Source organism: Nicotiana sylvestris, chromosome 6, assembly GCF_000393655.2.
Source record: "Nicotiana sylvestris chromosome 6, ASM39365v2, whole genome shotgun sequence".
In the NCBI taxonomy this organism is placed as follows: Eukaryota; Viridiplantae; Streptophyta; class Magnoliopsida; order Solanales; family Solanaceae; genus Nicotiana; species Nicotiana sylvestris.
Window position 1 is genome coordinate 209,052,148 of NC_091062.1, and position 24,129 is coordinate 209,076,276.

Here is a 24,129-nt window from a genome sequence, read left to right on the forward strand (position 1 = left end):
ATCAGAAATGAGGCTGCGTGTACAGTCAGCCGAACAAATAATCACGGGCCCAAATCCAGCCCATGCGTGATAGGCCAGACCTGGGCCACTGCTTGTTCGATGCGGGCCTGCCTGGTCTGTTTTGACCTGGGCTCGACCTTCATGAGGTTGAGGCCCTGAATTTGTGTTCTTTGTTTTAAAGGTGTGGTTTAATCAATTATAATAAGGCAGTTTATCAAAAGAAATGAACTTAGCTAACAATGGATGGCTTCATGCTTAGCATGTATTAAAGAATATGCTACACGATTAGACTAAGTCTAAGATACAACCCAATGCATTGGGAATACTTTTAACTAGCAGCATACATATACAAACTGATATTCAATTACCATGCATTGATATCTACTAGGCGTGCAAGCTACTTCCAGCATCCAAACAAGAATAAAATTATTCTACATTACATGATATTTAATGCAACAATCTATGTATAAAAAGACATTCTTCAGGTCTTTTCATTTGTATTCATGCTCAATTTTCCAATTACATCTGACAGTGTATTAGGTGTGTACCTGGTATAGAGAACAAAAAGAAGAAAGGAATGGTCAGTCGGGCAGTATGCCACAAACACAGCAGCAGCAGATGCACAGCAACAGCACAGCAACAAACCAACAACCACAAGTGTTTTCCACAGTCCACAGACAAACAGCAATAATTCTCAGAACAAGGAGAACCAGCAGATGATCGAGTACCAAACAAACAATCCCAGGAAAGAGTAAGGAAACAACAGGAGGGACAAAGTGTTCAATGCAGCAAACCAACAGTTTGACAATCACAAGCAGCTCAGTCAGTGCCAAAGAAACAGAACTTGGCCAAGACAGCTTGACCAATATGAACTCTTATATAGCTCTCATACAGTGTTTGGTTACAGTGTTTTACTGAAATTTTCTTATGTTTTCAGTCTTTTTCTTTAAACTCACAAGATCTCTCTCAAGACTAAAAATTCCAGCCCCTTTTGAGTTCTGAAATGGCCTATTTATAAGCCAAACGACCAGTGCAGTCAAGCTGCCTGGATTCTGCCATTTGCAGACTACCCATACCCTTTAAACCCATGCTTAAACATCTTTTGGTGCCAGCCCTTTGTTCCCCACGCCTGGTTTATTCTTTAATCAAGAGTTATGGGTTCATTTAAGTATTCACTTTAAAGCCCCATACTCTTGTGTCTTGTTCCCCATTGGTATTAGTTTAATCCCAAATTAGTACCCTACTTGTCAGCTCATTTAAACTAATCATTTTGTCCTTTTCAACACCCCAGAATACCCTTGTTAGCCCTTGATTATTACTGCCCTGCCCATTGCAGTATCAGGGCATTTTTGAACTTCTGAAAGTTCAATTTCAGAACTACCCTGGACTGAACCTTTTCAGTCATTTTTGCAATGCAAACAAACTTATTTCAGACAATGCTAGGCATTCAGTCAGTGACAATGTTCAATTAGTCATGTGACATTATTAGCTCATTCGATCCATTAGTTATAGAAAACTAATCGACGACGTTTATCGAGTCGACTATACTAATTATAACAGGTAATAATCAGTCGTTCAAATAAACAAACACATACAGGGACCTACAGGCATCAAACAACTTTTGTTCAATTATTGGGAACCTATATGAACTATTTATGCGTCGACTAATCTAATCGAACATGTATATCACAGAATACATTCAAAACATACACAGAAGACAATCGACCAAATAAAAAGGTCTTTACAAGGACGGAAGAAAACAGAAAAATAACAAAAGAACAAACAAACACAACGAAACATGCTGACAACTTAATTAGAACTAAACAAAGGGAAAGGAAAACTTACCGAAAAATGTTTAAACCAAACAGACCCAAATCAGACTCAACTTTGACCATTTGAGGCCGAACAAATTTTAACCAGGGTGTTCTCACATGAGAACACCTTGGTTAAGATCCATTAAACCTCAAACCCCTTTCAAGACCGGCCGGATTCCCCAGGTGCATGTGTTCTAAGGTCTGGATTTTCAGATCTGGTTTTTTAGGAGTTGTGGGTAGATTCGGACCAAACCAAGTCTGGTTTGGTCACGAGGAGGGTCCGGGGAGTGTCTGGTATGAAGATGGGGTGGTTTGGTATAGGTCCGGGTTCGACTCGAATCTTCAAATGAAGATTCGAGACGAGGGAAGGTGATTCGAGGCTAGGGGGTAACAGATCCATGTTCAGGAGAGTGAGGGGGTCTTAGGGTGTTCAGGAGGTGGTCACCGGCGTTCGTGCCGCTGGGTTCTGGTGAAAGGGAAGCTAGGGCGGCTGCTAGGGTTTGGGGGGGCTTCAGTGTTTGGGTGAAGACGATGAGTGGAGGGGGGTTCGAATAGGGGCGTGGGGTATGATAGAAGGCTTATATACGGGGAGGCTGATTCAATCCTGGCCGTTGGATTGATCACAATTGATGGCCAGGATTGGGGAAGCTTAACCATACGGTGCCGTTTGGTTAAGTAGGGGGGTCGGTTAAAATGGGAATGGGTCGGGTCATGAGGGCCAATAAAGGCCATCGGATCAATGGAAATGAATGGCTCAGATCAATCGTCCCTGAAACGACGTCGTTTGGGTTCGTACTTGGACAGGCCTAGTTTGGACCGGACTTGTGCTGGTTTGGGCCCATTTTTTTGTTTTATTTCCTAAGCCTGACCCGATTTTCATTCACTCTTTTTGTTCTCTATTATATTTTTATTTTATTTTTTCTTTTAAAACAAAAATGAAATAACAATAATAAAACAATGAAATTAAAACCAACAACAATGTAACATTTTAACACAATTATCACAAAAATATTTAAGTAAGTTAACTAAAAACCTAGAACGAACGATGCACATATATTACGGTTTGATTACCAGGACAGACATACTTTGTATTTTTGATTGATAGCATCAAATGTAACATGGACTGAACCACCAATGACTGATAACACGCGTCACGAACAAACGAAAAATTGTACAGCGGAGTCATTTATCACTATTTTTGTTTTCTTTTGGAGCAACTGTCCATGAAGCAAAAATCACGTGCTTACACCTTATTGGTAATCAATTGTGTTTCTCCAAAATAGTATAATTGGCTCTTCCAGAGCTCTCAATTAATTTTGTACTACCACATATTCATCAACATTCATATGGTCATATATCTCTTTCAAGGAGAAAGTTATATCATTATGATCATGGTCAAAATTATATGCAAGATATGTTTCTTGCATTATTGTTGTCCTTTAATAATCACATTGCCAAAATATTCTGGCGTACAATAGGTACGTGACCAATGACCATTCATGCTATAATAATGACATTATTTTCTTATATCATCTTAACCTCCTTTTAGAGGTGAGTATGGTATATTCACTACCACTAGCACGTTCATATTCTTCCAAGAATGAATATGTATTCATAAATAAGATGTTGTCACATTCACATCATGAATGGACCATAATCATCTATATGTGCTTTATAAAATCTCATGTCAAATCGATGACAAACATTACTTTCACAGAGTGAAGGATTATTTTGAGAATCCTTGTTATTCTCATTACTCAATGATGACGATTATAATTTATTCGTCTATTGCCACATCCACATCCATTGATACATTCATAGTAGTAATTTTGTCTTCTTTCAGATTTATCACACACTGCTATCACATTCTCTAAAGGGAATGAGAATGGAGCAAATTCAATGGGACGGGTTTTCAATTCTTTGCCCACAATCATACATGAATTTGATCATGGCAAGACATAGAAATTTTACCACTTTGGGTGGTTATAATTTCTTCAAACTCCATTAGAGTTGCAATCAAAATTTATCGTCTTTGCTTGTATTTAAAATCAAAGTTTAGAATGTCAAGATTTTAAAAGAGAAAAGTAAAATACTTACCTTAAATCCAGAATTTAATCATGAAGGAAGTTCAAAGAACAATTGACAATCATTATGCTCAATCCCAAAGCTTCTACTCAATTGGTTAGAGTCTCGTGCTGATAACGTGTTATGAAACAATAAAAGAAGAAGAAGGTATTGCAGAGCAAAGTAGAGAGAGAATTCTTATTGATATTGAGATGAATTATAATGGAATAGAACCCTCTATTTATAGGGAGAAAGTAACTTAGTCATCAAATAATAAACCCTAGAATCTCTCTAAATATAAACATTCACCGTAAATAAAATTCTATTTATAACAATGTCATTATTAATAACCGCAACAAATGGAAAGGAAATGCAATATCTGCAACTAGAAGATTTTTCATTTGCTATAAGTATCATATACATACAATTATCCTTTGAAAAGGGATATATTCATCATCCTCGAAATCGTTTGAATAATTCTTTTATCAATTTCTTTCAAGCAAATGCATCTAGTATTTCAAATTGTATCATTCTTTTTTAAAGGAAAAAATCACTCTGTTATAATACTAACTAAATCGCATGAATATCTGTCTCACGTTACCGCTGTCAATGGCCATTGACAGGGGCGGAGCCACAGTATTTATTGTGGGTTCGACCGAACTCAATAAAGTTTTATTCAAATCTTGTATTTGTATTAAGAAATCCAATGAATACATAAATATTACTCCTTACAGTCTAAAATAAGTGATTTTTTTTGGATGTTTTCATACAGATTAAGAAATTCACCTTTTAGCATTAATTAATAATACAATTGACCATATTAACCTTTACAAACACTCCTAACACATATTCTAATACTAGTTACTCCAAGGATAATGTAGAAAAAAAATAATTAATTCATTCTTAAAATCTGAAAAAATTCCTTATTTTGGACCAGCCAAAAAATCACTTATTTTGGACTGGAGGGATACTAATTTAGAATTATAATCTCGAACCCATTAAAATAGTAACCGCCTCTGCCCATTGACCACTCTCCCACTCTGATAAATAGCCGCTCTTTTACCTGAGAACGCCGTTGGAACCGGTCTATCCATTTTTGAGCGCTTTATCGCCCTCGTTTTCCTCTTATTCACGTCACGTCCTTCTTTCTACTCCTGCATCACGCAACACACACACACACACACCGACACGCACTCTCTCAATGAGACCCTCTGGGGCGAAAAACAACTTCCTGCCACCTGGGCTAGTTTCCAATCTTCAGGAAGTCCTTTCCAGCAGAAAGGGTGGTGCCCAAAATCAGCCCAACAATGAACCCGCTTCGTCCAGCTCGGTTCCACATGATGCTGGCGAGGTTGACAATACAAAGCCTGTAATTCTGGTTACAAATGGTGATGGGATCGAATCCCCAGGCCTTACCTATCTTGTTGATGCTCTCGTTCGTCAAGGCCTTTACAATGTTCATGTCTGCGCTCCTCAATCGTGAGTTTCCTTTTAAATTCCTCTCGCTCTCCCTGTAACTGATACGTATTTGTTCACATAGATTACGTTTTTTTTCATTCTAATATAGTAGTGGTAATAGTTTATTAGATTGCATAAATAGATTTAATGTTATAATTTGCTTGCATACCAAACAATCCTTAATAATCTATGGTTAATGCATTCCAAATGCTGTTGTAGAGATAAATCAACAGCAGGCCACTCTTTTACTCTGAAGGAAACCATTGCGGTTACTTCGGCTGAGATTCATGGTGCTATTGCTTATGAAGTTTCTGGTATCACACTCTTACTGTTGGTTTTAGAAGTATATATATTTTGTTCATTGTTTTGTTGTAACGTTTGATATCAATTTTTACTAGAGCTTTGTAGGAATACACTTGTATTTTGAAACTATAGATATAGTATTTCAACTCTAACATGTTAGGCCGTTTGAATTTGTTCTGGTATTAGGGACTCCTGTAGATTGTGTGTCATTAGCCTTGTCTGGGGCACTATTTTCCTGGTCCAAGCCTATGCTGGTATTCTTTGACATGCTTCCAGTTATACTGTTATCCTATTTCGTCTTTTGGGTTTGGTATTGCTTACCCGCTGAGTATCCTCTGTTATTTCTTTCTGCTTGGACTTTTAGGTGATAAGTGGAATCAACAAGGGATCAAGTTGTGGCCATCATATGTAAGTAGAAATTTCTTTTGTGACCTTCCTGTTGTCTACTAAGTACTAAGTACGGACCATGTTCATTTTTAGTGGTAACTCTAAGTTAGCACAGTTCTTTTGCTTGAGATTGTTTTATTATTACTACTGCTCATATTAAAGTTGTGAATTGACATGTTCTTGCTCTTTTATTTGTTACTTTTATATACAACAACAAAAAACCCAGTGAAATCCCACAAGTGGAGTATCTCCTTAGAATTTTCTGATTATCTGTATTACTTCACTGTTTCCAGGTTTTACTCAGGTGTTGTAGCTGGTGCAAGGGAGTCATTGTTCAATGGTGTCCCATCTTTATCGATATCACTTGACTGGTATTTGCCTTTCATTTATGGTATACTGCTGAAGTTTTGATTACTCTTGATGGTCTTAACAATGCATACCCATAATCTACTTTAGGAAGAATGATGAATGTCAAGAAAGTGATTTCAAGGATGCTGTAAGTGTTTGTTTACCGTTGATAAATGCAGCCATTAGAGATATAGAGAAGGGAGCTTTTCCCAAATGTTGCTTGCTGCATGTGGAAGTTCCAAAATCTCCTCTGACAAACAAGGTCTGTTTTATTGTCACCCTTGGGCCGCTTCTTCCAAATGAAAAATAATAAAGAATATGGACTTGTGGTTCATTGATCAGACCAATTAAAAAGGCGTACATCCATTTGACACGGCTATTTCTAAAACATTGTGAAGGATGTTTGTGTGAGTCTATTGGTGTTGGGGTGCAAAACCAAAGTTTCGTCTTCGTTCCCTTTGTCACCACGTTCCGGTATCAGGGCTTAGAGTTGTGTTTGTATTAGCATATTGTATCTCTTCATATATGTGGATACAGAGAGATCATTTTTGTCCCTTTACGTCACAGGGGTTTAAATTGACCAAGCAAAGTCACTGGAGCCCTAAGCAATGCTGGCAAGCTACTTCAGCAAACAGGAATCCAGCTGCCGGACATTTTCTTCCCAATCAGCAAAGCATTGGAATACAGCTCGCGCAACTAGGACGAGATGCTTCTGCAGCAGTGAGTAGATGTCATAGTATTTTGCTTAACTGGTCCTTTACTGGCATGTAGTGACCTCGATGATTGATGATGCTAAAAGCAAGTTTATGATATTGCCTCTAAGTTAGTGACAACCCAATTGCATAATATTGCTCTTTAAGTTAAACAAGATCAAGAATTAAGCTATCCCTCATCCATATATCTGAAAGGAATTTATATGGAGTACAAATTCTGTTGAATATTTAAAAAGTAGTGTCCAGAGCTTAAGGCAAGAGGTAGTAACTTCAAAGCTGATTCATTTCCCAGTTCCCAATGTGTTGAGTAGTATCTGAGTGGCTCTTTTGACTCCATTACAGTATGCAATAAGGCAACATGCACATAAATGGGTCTAAATACAGTTATTTGTGACATGCCTTTGCAGTTTATATATCTTCTCCAGTCATACCTCTACCTTCTCATTTTTCTCAGGGTGCCGCCCGTCGGTTAGCCACTCAGAAAAAGAATTTAGAGGAGGTTGAATCTGTTGGTGTAGCAGGGAAATCTGATCCCAACCGGAAAGTCAAGTATTTCAGATTGGAGGTAAGGAAATATTTTCCAACTCTATGGAAATATGATATCGAGTTGGCTGTCTTGGATAACTAATAGAGGAATCTTCAGGTTATTTTTTTATAGTGAAAATGCAATTTTCAACTTTATCAATCTCTGTCAATGGAAAAGAGGGATCTTATGTATCAGAATGTGTTAAGTGATTTTCATGCTGTCAGATATATGCTTATTGCACTGTCTCTGTGACTATAGAGCATGCTTGTTCTTCTATTTGGGCTGTCATATTTATGTCCTCGGATGTTGCAAAGTTGTGGTTCTCACAGCCAAGCGTCACATGTTTCCATCTACTGATTTTTCTCATCTCGATATCTTTTTATGTGGTACCAGTTGGTTCTAACGTTAAGTGAATGACCGTATTGATTATTTGCATTGCAGTTACTTGAAAAGAAGCAGGAAGAAGGGGATGAGGATTTAGATTATAGAGCTCTTGAAAATGGCTTTGTAAGTTTATTACTCCTATCCTTGATGTAATTGTCCTTTTCCACATGGTGCTGGGAGGGAGCTTTGGAGTTTCTTAGCTTGTTCTCTGCCCTTGTAATCATATGTAATGTTACAGTTTAGACAATCTCGCGCTAGTGGATTTGCTGTGTCTTTATATGCCTTGATCAGTTGATGTTAATGTGCTCAACAGATAGCGGTCACTCCAATCTCTCTTGTGATGCATGTGGAAGCAGATGTTCATGCAGCTGCTTCAGAGTGGATTTCTACTGCATTAGAAGTTGAACAATGAAATTCATCCAGTCAGTTGATCAGTTTTTGTATATTTCTAGATGAATTTGTTCCAGTCATCTATGCAAAATCCACCTGGAGTCATATTGGTGATGCCTTCACTGTTTATTTACTTTTGTCTATTGCCTCATCCTTTTGAATTTTGTAGTGAAGCTAATCCATCAGCTTTTAATTCAAAAGTGCCAATTTTTTGCTTGGTACCGCGAGGTTGTGTTGTAGGCTGCTGCTTTATTGACAAAGTGTGGGTAGGCAGGATGGTTAGGTTATTCTTTTCTACCTTGTAAACAGAAAACAAAAACAGCCAGATGAGATTACCTGACTAGATGTTCTACTGTCTGCTCTTTTATCTTTTTACCCTCTTTAAAATGTAGCTCTTTCCAACTTGGGCACCCTCATATGATGAAGAAACTCCACAAAGAGTTGGAAGAAGTAGACTTTAATTTTTGTTATGCAAATCCTTATACACTAAACGAGTGATGGAAATCCAAATATTCTTTTAGACATCTCATCTTCGGGTTCTTTTCTACAATTTTTGTGATTGTTGTGTACTTCACCTGCTATTCTGCAGATACTGCAGTGATAATACATCCATGCCTAATTAGATTGGTATTTTTTCAATAGTCTCACTACATATACAATTGACCTTTTCTTTTCTTGTTTCTTTTTGAATGTGTGTGTTTGCAGTTCAAAGTTAAAAGTGGAAAATTATACTAGCCTCAACTAGAGGTGTGTGCTGTGCGCTCAAATATTTTGCAGCATGTGCAGAAATTAGCATAGTCTGAAGTTTCTTTTTTTCTTTTTTGTTGAATCTGAAGTTTCTTTCTGTGAAAATACTCCATTAGCTTCTTTGTGGCTTCTTGGTGGTTGGTTGTAGTTTTCTGATATATGCCATTTATTTCGATGCTTAAGCTCTACCAGCACAATATGATACAATAATCCATTAGAGAAGATCTATTAAAAAAAGGAAAAAAAAGTAAGCAGAAAGAGAAAGATTAATACATTTGAAGAAGTGAACAAATAAATAAATCACTATAATAACAAGCGTTATCATTTTTTTATATTTATACCAAATATTATTTTTTTTATTATCTATATATACATAATTACATATTAACGAAACTTTTTGATGAAGCGGTGGTGCCTGCGCACTGCTGATATTAGGATATATAAAATTTCACTAAGAAATGATTAAAATTACTTGTATAAGCGATTTATGAAAAAATTAGCTCGAATGCCAGTTTTTGATCCGCTTCTAATATTTAGTCACTGTGATTTAGTCTAGAGGTATGATCGTCCAAATGATGTTTCCTGTATTAAAAAGCGGCTAAAGTGTAATTTGTTTTGAAACGTTGGGCCAAAGCTTGATTAGTGGTTCAAAAAGTCAAAAATTTGCAAAGATATGACATTTTTTGGTGTGGTCTATAATTTTTGACTCATGTTTATCCTATTGTCACGATCCGAATTTTCCATCCTCGAGAGTTGTGATGATGTCTACTCGTGAAAGCTAGGCAAACCAAGTACTATGGATTCACTAACTCCTTTATTCAGCCCTTTTTAACAGTTTAGGTCAACATGCGATCAACCGTGAAATATTAACAGTAATTAAATATATGCGGAAGACGTAATCTGATAACTTAGCCAAAAACCAGTACGACAATACCAAATACATCTCTACCCGGAATCAGAGTCACAATATCACGGACCCTCTACAAATGCTACAAACAATTGTCTGAAAAGAAAGATACAATTTATCTCTGAAGTAAATGAAAATAAAATATAAGGATAGAAGAGAACGTCGGGGCCTGCGGACGCCTACAAGACTACCTCGGGATCTCTAACTGGACTGAAAGCAGCCACCCAAAGTTATGGTCCGAAAGCTGCCGCTCCGGGATCTGCACACAGTGCAGAGTGTAGTATCAGCACAACCGACCCTATGTGCTGGTAAGTGTCTGGCCTAACCCCGGCGAAGTAGTGACGAGGCTAGGACCATACTACCAACTAAACCTGTGCAGTTATATAATATACAGCAGAAAATAAAACAGAAATAACAAGTAAAGATGGGAGGGGGACATGCTGCGGGGGAATGTCATTTATCAATAGTAATTCAAGAGAAAAGCATAAGGACAATTTAGAATTCACGGCAAAAAAGAGTAAGGAACTTGTAACCAATAAATAAGCACCTTTTATTATCTATTGTTGCGGCGCGCAACACGATTCAAATCATAAAAATACTGCTACGACGTGCAACCCGATCCAATTATATTATTGTTGCGACATGCAACCCATTCCAAATATAATATTGTTGCGGCGTGCAACCCGTTCCACTTATACAGTTCAACACCAAATCACAAAGGGAGTCCCGGCAAGGGATCAGTAAAGAAACAACATTATCCCGGCAAGGGAACCGACAATATGAGTAAATACGTCCCGACAAGGGAAAATCAGCTATAACCAAACTTGTTCCAACATCTAACTTCCTCAACTAACACCAATACTCAATCATAAGTAATTTCCACGAGAATAATCATAATCCTTGCTCAACACAGAGAATCAACAACTTAGGCATTCGTAGTAATTATTAAGAACAGAACAATTTTACTTTACGACTCACGGTCATGCTTGACACCAACGTATAGATACTCGTCACCATGCCTATACGTCGTACCCAACAAATAACACGTAGTAAAAGGACACAACTCCTAATCTCTCAAGCTAAGGTTAGACCAAACACTTACCTCAAACTTCCACGGCCAACTCAAACCTCAAACACCGCTTTTCCTTTAGAATTCGCCTCCAAACAACACGTATCCAGTTCAAATTAATTTAACAACATCAATGAATGCTAAAGAATTCATACACAATGCTTAATTATAGGTTTTCTATCATTTTTTGCAAAAAGCCCAAAATTGACCCGGGGCCCGCTTGGTCAAAACTCGAGGTTCAGATTAAAACCTCGATCACCCATTCACCCACGAGCCCAAATATACAATTAGTTTCGAAATCCGACCCCAAAACAAGGTCTAAATCCCAACTAATCAAAAAGCCCTAACTCTACCCAAATTCCTAATTTCTACCATAAAAACCCTAGATTTTAGGATGAAAGTTGATGAAATGCAATGGGAAATCGAAAGAAAAAAGGTTTAGAATCATTTAGCGATGTTTTGAGGAAGAAATTGTTCTTTGAAAATCGCCTCAATGCTCCCAAATTTTGAAAATATGAAGTAAATGGGTTCTGCCCGTTTTTGCTTCTGTTTTAAAATCACTAGGCACACCTTTATCGCGTTCACGATGGGTGTGTCGCATTCCCGATGGGTCAGGCCCAATTGGCCATCGCGTTCGCGATCACAGGCTCGCGTTCGCGGAGCTTTGACTCCTCGAGCCTTCGCGTTCGCGGAGCTTTGACTCCTCGAGCCTTCGCGTTCGCGGGCCACTGGCCGCGTTCGCGTAGAACAAAATCCCCTTCCCCCCTGCCCAGGCCCAAAGGCCTTCGCGCTCGCGATAGCAGGTCCGCGTTCGCGAAGGGAAACATCCCCAAGGCTTCGCGTTCGCGTATAAGGAAAATTCTTTCAGCCTGACTTACCCTTCGCGTTCGCGAGAGTCCTTCCGCGAAAGCGAAGAAAAACACACCAGAACACCAGAAACTAAAAACCTGCAACTTTTTCTAAGTTTAAAACCTTCCGAAACTCACCCGAGTCCTCGGAGCTCCAAACCAAACATGCATACTAACTCAAAAACATCATATGAACTTATCCGTGCGATTAAATAGACAAAATAACATCATTAACAAAGAATTTAGCATAGAAATCTAAGAAAAACCTCAAAACTTTCAAAGTATCAATTTTTACAACTACGGGTCCGAATCATATCAAACGACTTCCGTTTCTTATCAAATTTCACCAGCTCGACTCAAACCACATATGAGACCTGTACCGGGCTCCGGAACAAATATACGACCCGATACCAACAACTTCCTAATATTTTTCATTTCTAAAAACTCATATATTTTCCAAAAAACAATTTTCTTTAAAAAAATTATTTCTCGGGCTTGGGACCTCGGAATTCGATTCCGGGCATATGCCCAAGTCCCATATTTTCCTACGGACCCTTCGGGACCGTCAAATCATGGGTCCGGGTTCGTTTACCCAAAATATTGACCGAAGTCAACTTAAATTCATTTTAAAGGCAAAATTCATCTTTTTCACAGATTTTCACATAATGGCTTTCCGGCTACGCGCCTGGACTGCGCATGCAAATCGAGGTGATGCTAAAAGAGCTTTTAAGGCCTCAAAATGCAGAGTTTATTTCTAAAACAAGTGATGACCTTTTGGGGTCATCACATTCTCCACCTCTAAAACAACCGTTCGTCCTCGAACAGACATAAGAAGGAAGCACCTGAGTCAGGGAAAAGATGGGGATAACAGCTCCGCATGTCGGACTCGGACTCCCAGGTCGATGCCTCAACAGGCTGACCTCTCCACTAAACACGAACAGAAGGAAAACTCTTCGATCTCAACTAACGAACCTGCTGGTCTAGAATAGCTACCGACTCCTCCTCATAAGATAAGTCCTTGTCTAACTAGACAGTGCTGAAATCTAACACGTAGGATGGATCGTCGTGATACTTCCGAAGCATGGACATATGAAACACTGGATGCATGGCTGATAAGCTCGGCGGGAACGCAAGTCTGTAAGCCACATCTCCCACTCGATCAAGGATCTCAAACGGGTCAATGAACCTAGGGATAAGCTTGCCCTTCTTCCCAAATCTCATCATGCCCTTCATAGGCGACACTCGAAGCAATACCCGCTTATCGACCATGTAAGCCAAATCACGAACCTTACGGTCGGCATAACTCTTTTGCCTGGACTGATCTATACGAAGCCTATCCTGAATAATCATGACCTTGTCCAAGGCATCCTGTACTAGATATGTACCAAACAACCGAGCCTCTGACGGCTCAAACCATCCAACTGGCGACCGACACCGCCTGCCATACAAAGCCTCATAAGGAGCCATCTGGATACTCGACTGGTAACTATTATTGTAGGCAAACTCTGCTAAAGGCAAAACCTGATCCCACGAGCCTCCAAAGTCAATGACACAAGCTCGGAGCATATCCTCCAAAATTTGAATAGTCCGCTCGGACTGCCCGTCCGTCTGAGGATGAAACGATGTGCTCAACTCAACCCGTGTGCCCAACTCTCGCTGAACTGCTCTCCAGAAATATGAGGTAAACTGCATACCTCAATCCAAAATGATAGACACGGGCACACCATGAAGACGAACAATCTCCCGGATATAGATCTCAGCTAACCTCTTGGAAGAATAGGAGACTGTCACAAGAATGAAATGTGCTGACACAATAACCCATACTGCATCGAACTTCCTCTGAGTTCGTGGGAGTCCAACAACGAAGTCCATAGTGATACGATCCCACTTCCACTCAGGAATCTCAATCTTCTATAAAAAACCACCGGGCCTCTAATGCTCGTACTTAACTTGATGACAGTTCAAACATCGAACCACATGTGCAACAATGTCCTTCTTTATTCTCCGCCACCAATAATGTTGTCGCAAATCCTGATACATCTTAGCGGCACCCAGATGAATAGAGTATGGGGGACTATGGGCCTCCTCTAAAATCAACTCTCAGAGTCCATCCACATTAAGCACACAAATTCGACCCTGCAATCTAAAAACTCCATCATCTCCTAAGGTAACCTGCTTGGCACCTCCGTGATGCACCGTGTCTTTAAGGACACACAAATGGGGATCATCACACTGTCGATCTCGGATACGCTCCAATAAAGAAGAACGAGAGATTGTGCAAGCTAACACACGACTGGGCTTAGAAACATCCAATCTCACGAACTGATTGGCCAAAGCCTGAACATCCAAAGCAAGCGGCCTCTCACCAACCGGAATATAAGTAAGACTACCCATACTGGTTGACTTCCTACTTAAAGCATCGACCACCATATTGGCCTTTCCCGGATGATATAAGATGGTGATATCATAGTCTTTCAACGGCTCCAACCACCTTCTCTGCCTCAAGTTTAGCTCCTTCTGCTTGAACAAGTACTGCAGACTCTTGTGATCTGTGAACCCTTCACATGCCACGCCATACAGATAATGCCTTCATATCTTCAATGCGTGAACAATGGCTGCTAACTCCAAATCATGAACTGGATAGTTCTTCTTATGAATCTTCAACTACCGCGAAGCATAGGCAATGGCCTTGTCATCCTGCATCAACACCGCACCAAGTCCAATACGATATGCATCACAATAAACTGTATATGGCCCTGAACTTGTGGGCAAAACCAACATTGGTGCCGTAGTCAAAGCTGTCTTGAGCTACTGAAAGCTCGCCTCACACTCGTCCGACCACCTGAACTGGGCACCCTTCTAGGTCAACCTGGTCATTGGGGCTGCAATAGATGAAAACCCCTCCACAAACCGACGATAGTAGCCTACCAAACCCAAGAAACTCCGGATCTCTGTAGTTGATGCGGGTCTAGGCCAGTTCTTGACTGCCTCTATCTTCTTCGGATCAACCTGAATACCCTCTGTTGATACAACATGACCCAAAAATGCAACTTAACTCAACCAGAACTAACACTTCGAAAACTTGGCATACAACTGACTATCCCTCAAGGTCTGAAGAACCACTCTAAGATGTTGCTCGTGCTCCTCCCGGCTGCGGGAATATATCAAAATATCATCAATGAAGATTATCACGAACGAATCCAAGTAAGGCCCAAACACTCGGTTCATCAAATCCATAAAAGTTGTTGGGGCATTTGTCAACCCGAATGACATCACCAAGAACTCATAATGCCCATACCGAGTGCGGAAAGCTATCTTAGGGACATCGGATGCCCTAATCCTCAACTGATGGTAGCCAGATCTCAAGTCAATCTTCGAAAATACCTTGGCACCCTGAAGCTGATCAAACAAATCATCAATCCTCGGCAATGGGTACTTATTCATGATTGTCACCTTGTTCAACTTCCGGTAATATATACACATTCGCATCGATCCATCATTTTTCTTAACAGACAACACTGACGCACCCCAAGGCGAAACACTAGGTCTAATGAAACCTTTTTCAAGCAAGTCTTACAACTTCTCCTTCAACTCTTTCAACTTAGGCGGGGCCATATGATATGGGGAATAGAAATGGGCTGAGTGCCCGGAGCCAAATCAATGTAGAAGTCAATATCCCTATCGGGTGGCATACCCGACAGGTCTGAAGGAAATACCTCAGGGAACTCACAAATAACAGGCACAGAATCAATAGAAGGAACCTCGACACTAGAATCATGAACATATGCCAAATATGCCAAACACCCATTTTCGACCATACGCCGAGCCTTCACATAAGAGATAACACTACGGGTAGAATGATCAGGAGTCCCTCTCCACTTTAAACAAGGTAAACCCGACAATGCTAAGGTCACAGTTTTGGCATGACAGTCCAAGATAGCATGTAAGGTGATAACCAGTCCATCCCCAATATGACATCAAAATCAACCATGTCCAGAAGTAACAAATCTACACGATCTCAAGACCCCCAATCACAACTATACATGAACGATGGACTCGATCTACCACAATGGAATCACCTACCGGTGTATACAGATATATAGGGGCACTCAAGGAATCACTCTAGGCATGACCAGATACAGTGCAAAATAAGATGATACATAGGAGTATGTAGACCCTGGATCAAATAGGACTGAAGCATATCTACTACAAACCAGAATAGTACCTGTGATAACTGCATCGGAAGCCTCAGCCTCAGGCCTGGCTGGAAGAGAATAACATCGGGGCTGGGCCCTACCACCCTGAACTACATCTCTGGGACGACTTCTGTTGGCTGGCCTCCACCTCTAGCTGATTGACCTCCACCTCTAATACCTATACCTCCACCTCTAGCACCTCTACCCCCAACCCTAGCTGGCGGAGCTGGCGGTGGAACACCTGGTGCCTGAACCATAGCACGGGAACCCTGCTGCTGCGAATGAGTACCCACCAATCTCGGACAAGCCCTCTGGATATGACCATACTCACTGCACTCAAAGTATCCACCTGAATGCGACGGCTGAGGAAACTGAGACTGACCCTAGCAACCTAAATAACCACCCCGAAAACTCTGGAGCGGCGGTGCACTTATAGGAGCTGGTGGTACACTGTAGGGCTGCTGATTAGAATACTGCATGTAAGAACCACGATCACCCAAAGCGCCGTGAGAAACCTGAAGTGCTGACTGAAAAGGCCTAGGAGGATGGCCTCTACCATACGAATCCCTACCTCCAGATGAGGCACCACTGAATCTACCTGAATGACGAGGCCTCTTGTCAGACCCTGACCACCCTCCTACGACAGAACCATCTCAACTCTCCTGGCCACATTGGCCGCCTCCTGAAAAGAAATCCCACTCCTTGTCTCCTTAGCCATCTGAAGTCGAATCGGCTGAATAAGTACCTCAATGAACCTCCTTACCCTCTATATCTCTCGGTGGGAAATATGATAAGAGCATGATGGGCCAAGTTGATGAATCCGGTATCATACTGAGTAACGGTCATAGAACCCTACTGTAGACGCTTAAACTGCCTCCGATAGATCTCTCGATAAGTGATAGGGAGAAACTTCTCCAGAAATAGTTGAGTAAACTGCTCCCAAGTCATGGCTGGCGATCGGGCTGGTCTGGCCAAACAATAATATCTCCACCAAGTCTTGGCGGATCTAGTCAAGCGAAAAGTAGCAAAGTCGACCCCATTAGTCTCCACTATCCCCATGTTCCTGAGAACCTCATGGCAGCTATTTAGATAATCTTGGGGATCCTCAGAAGATGCACCGCTGAAAGTAGTAGTGAAGAGCTTGATGAACCTTTCTAATCTCTACAAAGCATCGGCAGACATAGCTGCTCCATCGCCGGTCTGAGCTACCATACCCGGCTGAACTGCTCCAACTGGCTGAGCTGCTGGAGTCTGAAACTGGGGAGCCATCTGCTCCGGAGTGCGAGTAGCAGGAGTCTGGGCTCCTCTTCCAGCCTGAGAGACGGCTGGTGCTACAAGAAGCAAGTCTGCTTGGGTGATACTCTCCATAAGGCCAACTAGATGGACCAGAGCACCCTGGAGTACCGGGGTAGCAATAAACCCCTCTGGGACCTGAGCTGGGCCCACCGGAACTATCTGGGTCGGTACCTCATCATCAAAGTCAACCTGAGGCTCCGCCGCTGGTGCTGTTGCTCTGGGCTGAGCTCTGCCCCTATCACGGCCTCGGCCTAGGCTACTGGGGGCTCAGGCTGCTGATCGATGGATGAGAAAGTACGTGTTCTCACCATCTGCGAAAGAACAGAGTAAAAATTCAATTAGCATTAAGAAACCAAACCGCACAACAGCAAAGAATAAATATGAAGTTTTTCCTAACTCTGTAGCCTCTGAGGATAAATACAGACGTCTCCGTACCTATCTCTCAGACTCTACTAAGCTTGTCCGTGAATTGTGAGACCTATGTAACCTAGAGCTCTGATACCAACTTGTCACGATCCGGATTTCCTACCCTCGGGAGTCGTGATGGTGCCTACTCGTGAAAGCTAGGCAAGTCGAGTACTATAGATTCACTAACTCCTTTATTTAGCCCTTTTTAAAAGTTTAGGTCAATATGCGATCAACAGTGAAATATTAACAATAATTAAATACATACAGAAGACGTAATCTGATAACTTAGCCAAAAACCAGTACGATAATACCAAATACATCTCTACCCGGAACCGGTGTCACAATATCACGGACCCTCTACGAATGCTACAAATAATTATCTGAAAAGAAAGATACAATCTGTCTCTGAAGTAAATGAAAACAGAATATAAGGATAGAAGATAACGGTGGGTCTTGCGGACGCCTGCAGCACTACCTCGGGATCTCTGACTGGACTGAAGGCGGTCACCCAAAGCTATGGTCCGAAAGTTACCGCTCCGGGATCTGCATACAGTGCAGAGTGTAGTATCAGCACAACCGACCCCATGTGCTGGTAAGTGTCTGGCCTAACCCCGGCGAAGTAGTGACGAGGCTAGGACCAGACTACTAAATAAACATGTGCAGTTATATAATATACGGAAAATAAAACAGAAATAACAAGTAAAGATGGGAGGGGGACATGCTGCAGGGAAATGTCATTTAAGCACCTTTTATTATCTATTGTTGCTGCGCGCAACCCAATCCAAATCATAAAAATACTGTTGCGGCATGCAACCCGATCCATATCATTTATCATTGTTGTTGCGTGCAACTCGATCCAATTATATTATTATTGCGGCGTGCAACCCGATCCAAACATAATATTATTGCGGCGTGCAACCCGTTCCAAATATAATATTATTGTGGTGTGCAACTCATTCCACATATATAGTTCAACACCAAATCACAAGGGGAGTCCCAGCAAGGGATCAATAAAGAAACAACATTATCCCGGCAAGGGAACCGATAGTATAAGTAAATACGTCCCGGTAAGGAAAAATAAGCTATAACCAAACTTGTTCCAACATTTAACTTCCTCAACTAGCACCAATACTGAATCATAAGTAATTTCTACGAGAATAATCATAATCTTTGCTCAACATAGAGATTCAACAACTTAGGCATTCATAGTATTTTTTAAGAACACAACAATTTCACTTTACGACTCACGATCATGCTTGATACCAACGTATAGATACTCGTCACCATGCCTATACGTCATACTCAACAAGTAACACGAAGCAAATAGGACACAACTCCTAATCCCCCAAGCTAAGGTTAGACCAAACACTTACCTCAAACTTTCACGGTCAACTCAAGCCTCAAATACCGCTTTTCCTTTAGAATTCGCCTCCAAACAACTCGTATCTAGTCCAAATTGATTTACAACATCAATAAATGCTAAAGAATTTATACTCAATGCTTAATTATAGGTTTTCTATAAATACATTTTTCATTTCTAAAAACTCACATATTTCATTTAACAACATCAATAAATACATTTTTCATTTCTAAAAACTCACATATTTTCCAGAAAATAATTTTCTTTAAAAATATTTATTTTTCGGGCTTGGGACCTCGAAATTCGATTCCGGGATACGTCCAAGTTCCATATTTTCCTACGGACCCTCCGGGATCGTCAAATCATGGGTCCGGATCCGTTTACCCAAAATGTTGAACAAAGTCAACTTGAATTCATTTTAAAGGCAAAATTCATCTTTTTCACATATTTTCACATAATAGCTTTTCGGCTACGCGTCCGGACTACACACGCAAATCGAGGTGATGCTGAAAGAGGTTTTTAAGTCCTTGGAACGCAGAGTTTATTTCTAAAACAAGTGATAACCTTTTGGGGTCATCACACCTCTAGGCAGAACTTCAAGGTCAAAGTTGAAAAAGTTGCCCACGGGACAAGCGAGAAGCAGCACTTGTTAAATTTGTAGTTCTGGCTCAAGCGAGGACAAAAATTCAAGGCCATCCACTTTGATGGCTATTTGTGTACTTCACCCTCAAAAAGTGGCTATTTACCCATTTGTGCACTTAGGCCCAACATAATTGGGTTAGAGACCGACGTCTAGAAGCCAAGGCCCAGGAGAAAGATCGGCCCATACAGGCAAGAAGTTCTTTTCATAAGGAAAATGGAGGAAATTGGCAGCAGATGCGGAAATAGGGTTTAACATTATTCTGTATCAACTATCAAGTATAAGGAAATGTCGCAATGGCGGCTCCATAATGTTTGTGGCCTAAAGTGAAATTTAATAAGAGATCTTATACTTTTTTATTAGTATATATGCACACATGACACACTTATACAAAAAAAAAAGATAGTGTTGCCATTTTTTTATACTTGTTATTTATAGTATAACATGCTTAAATTATGAAACCTTTAACTTCACATAGTAGTATTATCATTTATATTAGTAAGAGGTAACTTAAATAAATTGGATGTAAGACATGTATTTTCAATATGTTACCTTTGATTTTGTTGTAAAAAAATATATTTACTAATATGAAGATCTAAGTAATTTAATTCAAAGTTCTAAAATATTTTTAGTGTTAAAGAGTAGATAGTCTTCCTTTCTTTCTTTCTTTTGTCCAAGGTTTATTGTAATTTTTTTTTTTGGCAAACTTTAATATTGTCTAACTTGAAATAAAATCATAAAATCCATTATTAAAAAATTTTGGGGACCTAAATTAAAGCTTTACTAGTCTCCTAATCGAGCCACATGTCCATCCCCCTGCTATTCTCAATCAAATTTTATACAAGTCTCAATTAAGATAAGACAACAGTAAGTGAATGTGTTATTTAGTTACCAAATGTGAATAGAGCTGTTGAATAATACGTTCATGGGTAGTGGTCTATAAATAATTGTTGATCGTTAATGAGGGCGGCTCAACGGAACTGGTGGCTTAAAACTAAAATATATTAAAAGACCCCGAAATTCTTTCATAATATCCATATAATATTGAGACAAAAAAGTGGTGAGAGAACAACGTATAATATGTGGGTTAGGCGTAAGTCATATGGTATTGAACTCCCTGTAAAAATATATAGTATTAAATAAAAATGGTAAAAGAATTGAGCCTAGTATCGATCGTATTTTGAACCTTACAATAATTTTTTTTTGATAAAACTAACATTTTATTTCATCAAAAAAACTGTCATTACATATCCAGGTTAATGCTGACCATTAATCTCCTATTAACTATTTATATACATAACACTAATCTACACTACTTCATAGTGACTATATCTCGCCTAAAGAAAATTATTTAAGCTCTCCAATTCCTTTTGCCATTTGGTTTTCTTTCTCCCTTGTATGTGTATATGCATAGCAATTTCCTTGCATACTTCATCTATGTTATATCTACCTTTGTTGAATCTAATCGAGTTCCTTTCACGCCAAATGCAGTAAACTACCATCGCGAAAGTTGTTGTAGTCATTTCTGCTTTACAGTTCTTCCTACTTGCCAATTTGTTCATCCAATTCAGCTTATCTTGCCAGCTTCCTATCTGTCTTGTGATGCCAAGCCATTTCAATACTCTGTCCTATAATTTGTGAGTTTTTGGACAACCAAAGTATAGATGCTCAAAAACTTCCATGTTGGTTGCACAGAACACACATTCTAATGGAGCTTGAATTCCAAATTTCATGAGTTTATCTACTGTAGCTAGCCTTTGATGAATAGCCAGCCATAGGTGAAATTTGAATCTAGGATGAATATTTATATGTAAATGAATGCTTTTCCACATAACTTTTGGAAATTGAGGCTGCATTTGAACATAAGCTCTATGGATTTGGAACTTGCCTTGCTTTACTAAGGTCTCCAATGTAGATATAAGGCTATTCTGTCCCGGCCTCATCTGCTTCACATCTTCTCTTGCCTCAATGATCTTCCTGATCACCCATGCTACTGCTTTGGGTGTGTCCATTTCTGCAATGTCTCTGTTCTTTATATAATAATTGTGAGCCCATTTGATCCACAATGTATCTTTCTTCATAGCCAATACCCAGAGATGTTTCAGTAGTGTTGCTTTATTCCATATCTTCATGTATATAACATTCAAACCTCCTGTAGCTTTAGGCTGACATAACGTATCCCATGCAATCAAAGCTTTTTTTGAGCATTCTATTGAGCCAGTCCACAGAAAGGTCCTACATATAGTTTCTATCATCTTCATAATCTTTTTTGGCAACAAAAAAATTTGAACCCAATATGTTTGTATTCCAAACAGCACATATTTGATGAGTTGAATTCTCCCAGAATATGAAAGCAACCTGGCTGACCAGCATCTTACTCTTTTAGTTATCTTTTCTACCAGTGGTAGACATTGGTGAATATTCAGCTTTCTTGTCGACAATGGAACCCCCATGTACTTAAATGGTAAAGATCCATCTGCATATCCAGTAAGCTTCATCAATTGCTCCTTTATATGCTGTGCTATACCAGTAATATATATGGAACTCTTTTTTGCATTTGCTTGTAGCCCTGATGTAGGTGAGACTCCATTAAAAGCTTCCTATAATTTAGTAACTGAATTTATATCACCCCTGCAAAACATTAACAAATCGTCAGCAAAACATATGTGTGTTGCTCCCAGCTTCTTGAATTTGGGATGGTATTTGAACTCCTTTTGTATAGCCAGTTAGTTCATCTCCCTTTGTAAATATTCCATAGCAATCACAAAGAGATAAGGAGACATTGGATCTCCTTGCCTTATTCCTCTCTTAGCTGGGAAAGGTTTGGTCAGTCCCCCATTTAGAACCAAAGAGTAGGATATTGTTGTCACACATTCCATTATCCATAGGATGAATTTCTAAGGGAAGCCAAGATCAGTAAGCATGTACCTAATAAATTGTCAATCAGTGAATCATAAGCTTTCCTTAAGTCTACCTTGAGAACACATCTTGGAGATAAGTCTTTCCTATTGTAGTCATTGAAGAGTTCATGACTGAATAGAATATTATCAACAATACTCCTCCGTTCTATAAAAGCAGACTGTGCTTTCCCAATTATAAGCTCAATCACCTTTTTGATTCTTTTAGTCAGTATCTTAGCACTGATTTTGTATACAGTAGTGCAGCAAACAATAGGCATATAGTCCTTCACTATTGTAGGAGCTGGAACTTTAGGGATCAAAGTTATGGTTGTACAGTTCCATGCCTGCTTCATCTTGCCTGTTTGGAAAAAGAATAGCACAACATCATATATATCTTGTCTCACTTCCTGCCAATGTTTTGTGAAGAATTCTATTGGGAATCCATCCACTCCAGGGGGCTTTATCATTTGGCATGTCCTTCACTGCTTCATTTATTTCTGCATATGTGATATCCTGAATTAGGTCTTGTTGTTGTTGCATTGAGGGGCACTCTCCTTCTTTGATGAATTTGGTATTAGGACATGGCTTTAGACCTGTGGCTTTTCCCATAAGCTGTTTGAAAAAGCAAGTGAATTCTTTTTCTACAGCTTTAGGGTCAGTGATCTTAACTCCCAATTCATTATATACAGAGGTAATTGTGTTCTTGTTTGCTCTGATCTTCAGCTGTGCATAGAAGTACTTGGAGTTTGAATTCCCATGATCAATCCAATTAACTCTAGCCTTCTGTCTTAGTATTTTCTCCTCTATGATTCTCCATTTCTCTAGATCTTATAGTGTTTGCTTTTCATGATCTATCCATACTTGGTTGAAAGGATCAAGTATCAAATTGGCCTGTGCACACTCCAATTTCTGTCTAATTTGGATCAATCTCTGTTCATAACTTGTCATCTCTGTTCAGCCCTCTAGTCTCACCTTTCAGCTTTTGTAACTTCAACCAGATACCAGACATAGGATCATTTCCCATCTTCTGCTTCCAAATTCTTTCTACAGTAGACTTAAACTCTTTGTGCTTCATTGTTACCATGTACAGCTTGAATGGCTTGGGATATATAGTATTCCTTCTCCATATTTGAACCAAGATTGGTGAGTGATCTGACACTCCAGGTTCTAAGCAATCAGCTTCTACATGCCCATAATCTTTAGTCTATTCAAAATTGCCAAAAGCCCAATCAATCTTACTGTATACTCTATCATTTGCACTTTGCTTATTACACCAAGTAAAGAAACATCTCTTAGTCCTCAATGGGGTCAGTTGCATATTATCTATATAATCCTTGAACTCCCGAACCTCATTCATAGTGACTGGTTGTC

The 24,129-nt window shown here is 39.7% G+C and overlaps 2 protein-coding genes across 2 annotated transcripts; one reads left to right on the forward strand and one right to left on the reverse strand.

Annotated features, from left to right (window-relative positions):
- The first annotated feature begins 4,922 nt into the window (after positions 1-4,922).
- On the forward strand, positions 4,923-8,727 carry LOC104244504 (uncharacterized). Its single transcript, XM_009799939.2, has 10 exons — positions 4,923-5,357; positions 5,556-5,650; positions 5,826-5,893; positions 6,004-6,047; positions 6,320-6,397; positions 6,483-6,636; positions 6,942-7,094; positions 7,542-7,652; positions 8,055-8,120; positions 8,311-8,727. Exons 1-10 carry the CDS (start codon positions 5,080-5,082, stop codon positions 8,407-8,409), a joined length of 1,146 nt encoding a protein of 381 aa, XP_009798241.1. The 5' UTR covers positions 4,923-5,079; the 3' UTR covers positions 8,410-8,727.
- Positions 8,728-21,486: 12,759 nt separating this feature from the next.
- Positions 21,487-23,833, reverse strand: LOC138872000 (uncharacterized). The gene is made up of 4 exons (XM_070149931.1): positions 23,731-23,833; positions 23,163-23,579; positions 22,833-23,116; positions 21,487-22,458 (listed from the first exon to the last, which is right to left on the reverse strand). Exons 1-4 carry the CDS (start codon positions 23,831-23,833, stop codon positions 21,487-21,489), a joined length of 1,776 nt encoding a protein of 591 aa, XP_070006032.1.
- Between the last annotated feature and the right edge of the window lie 296 nt (positions 23,834-24,129).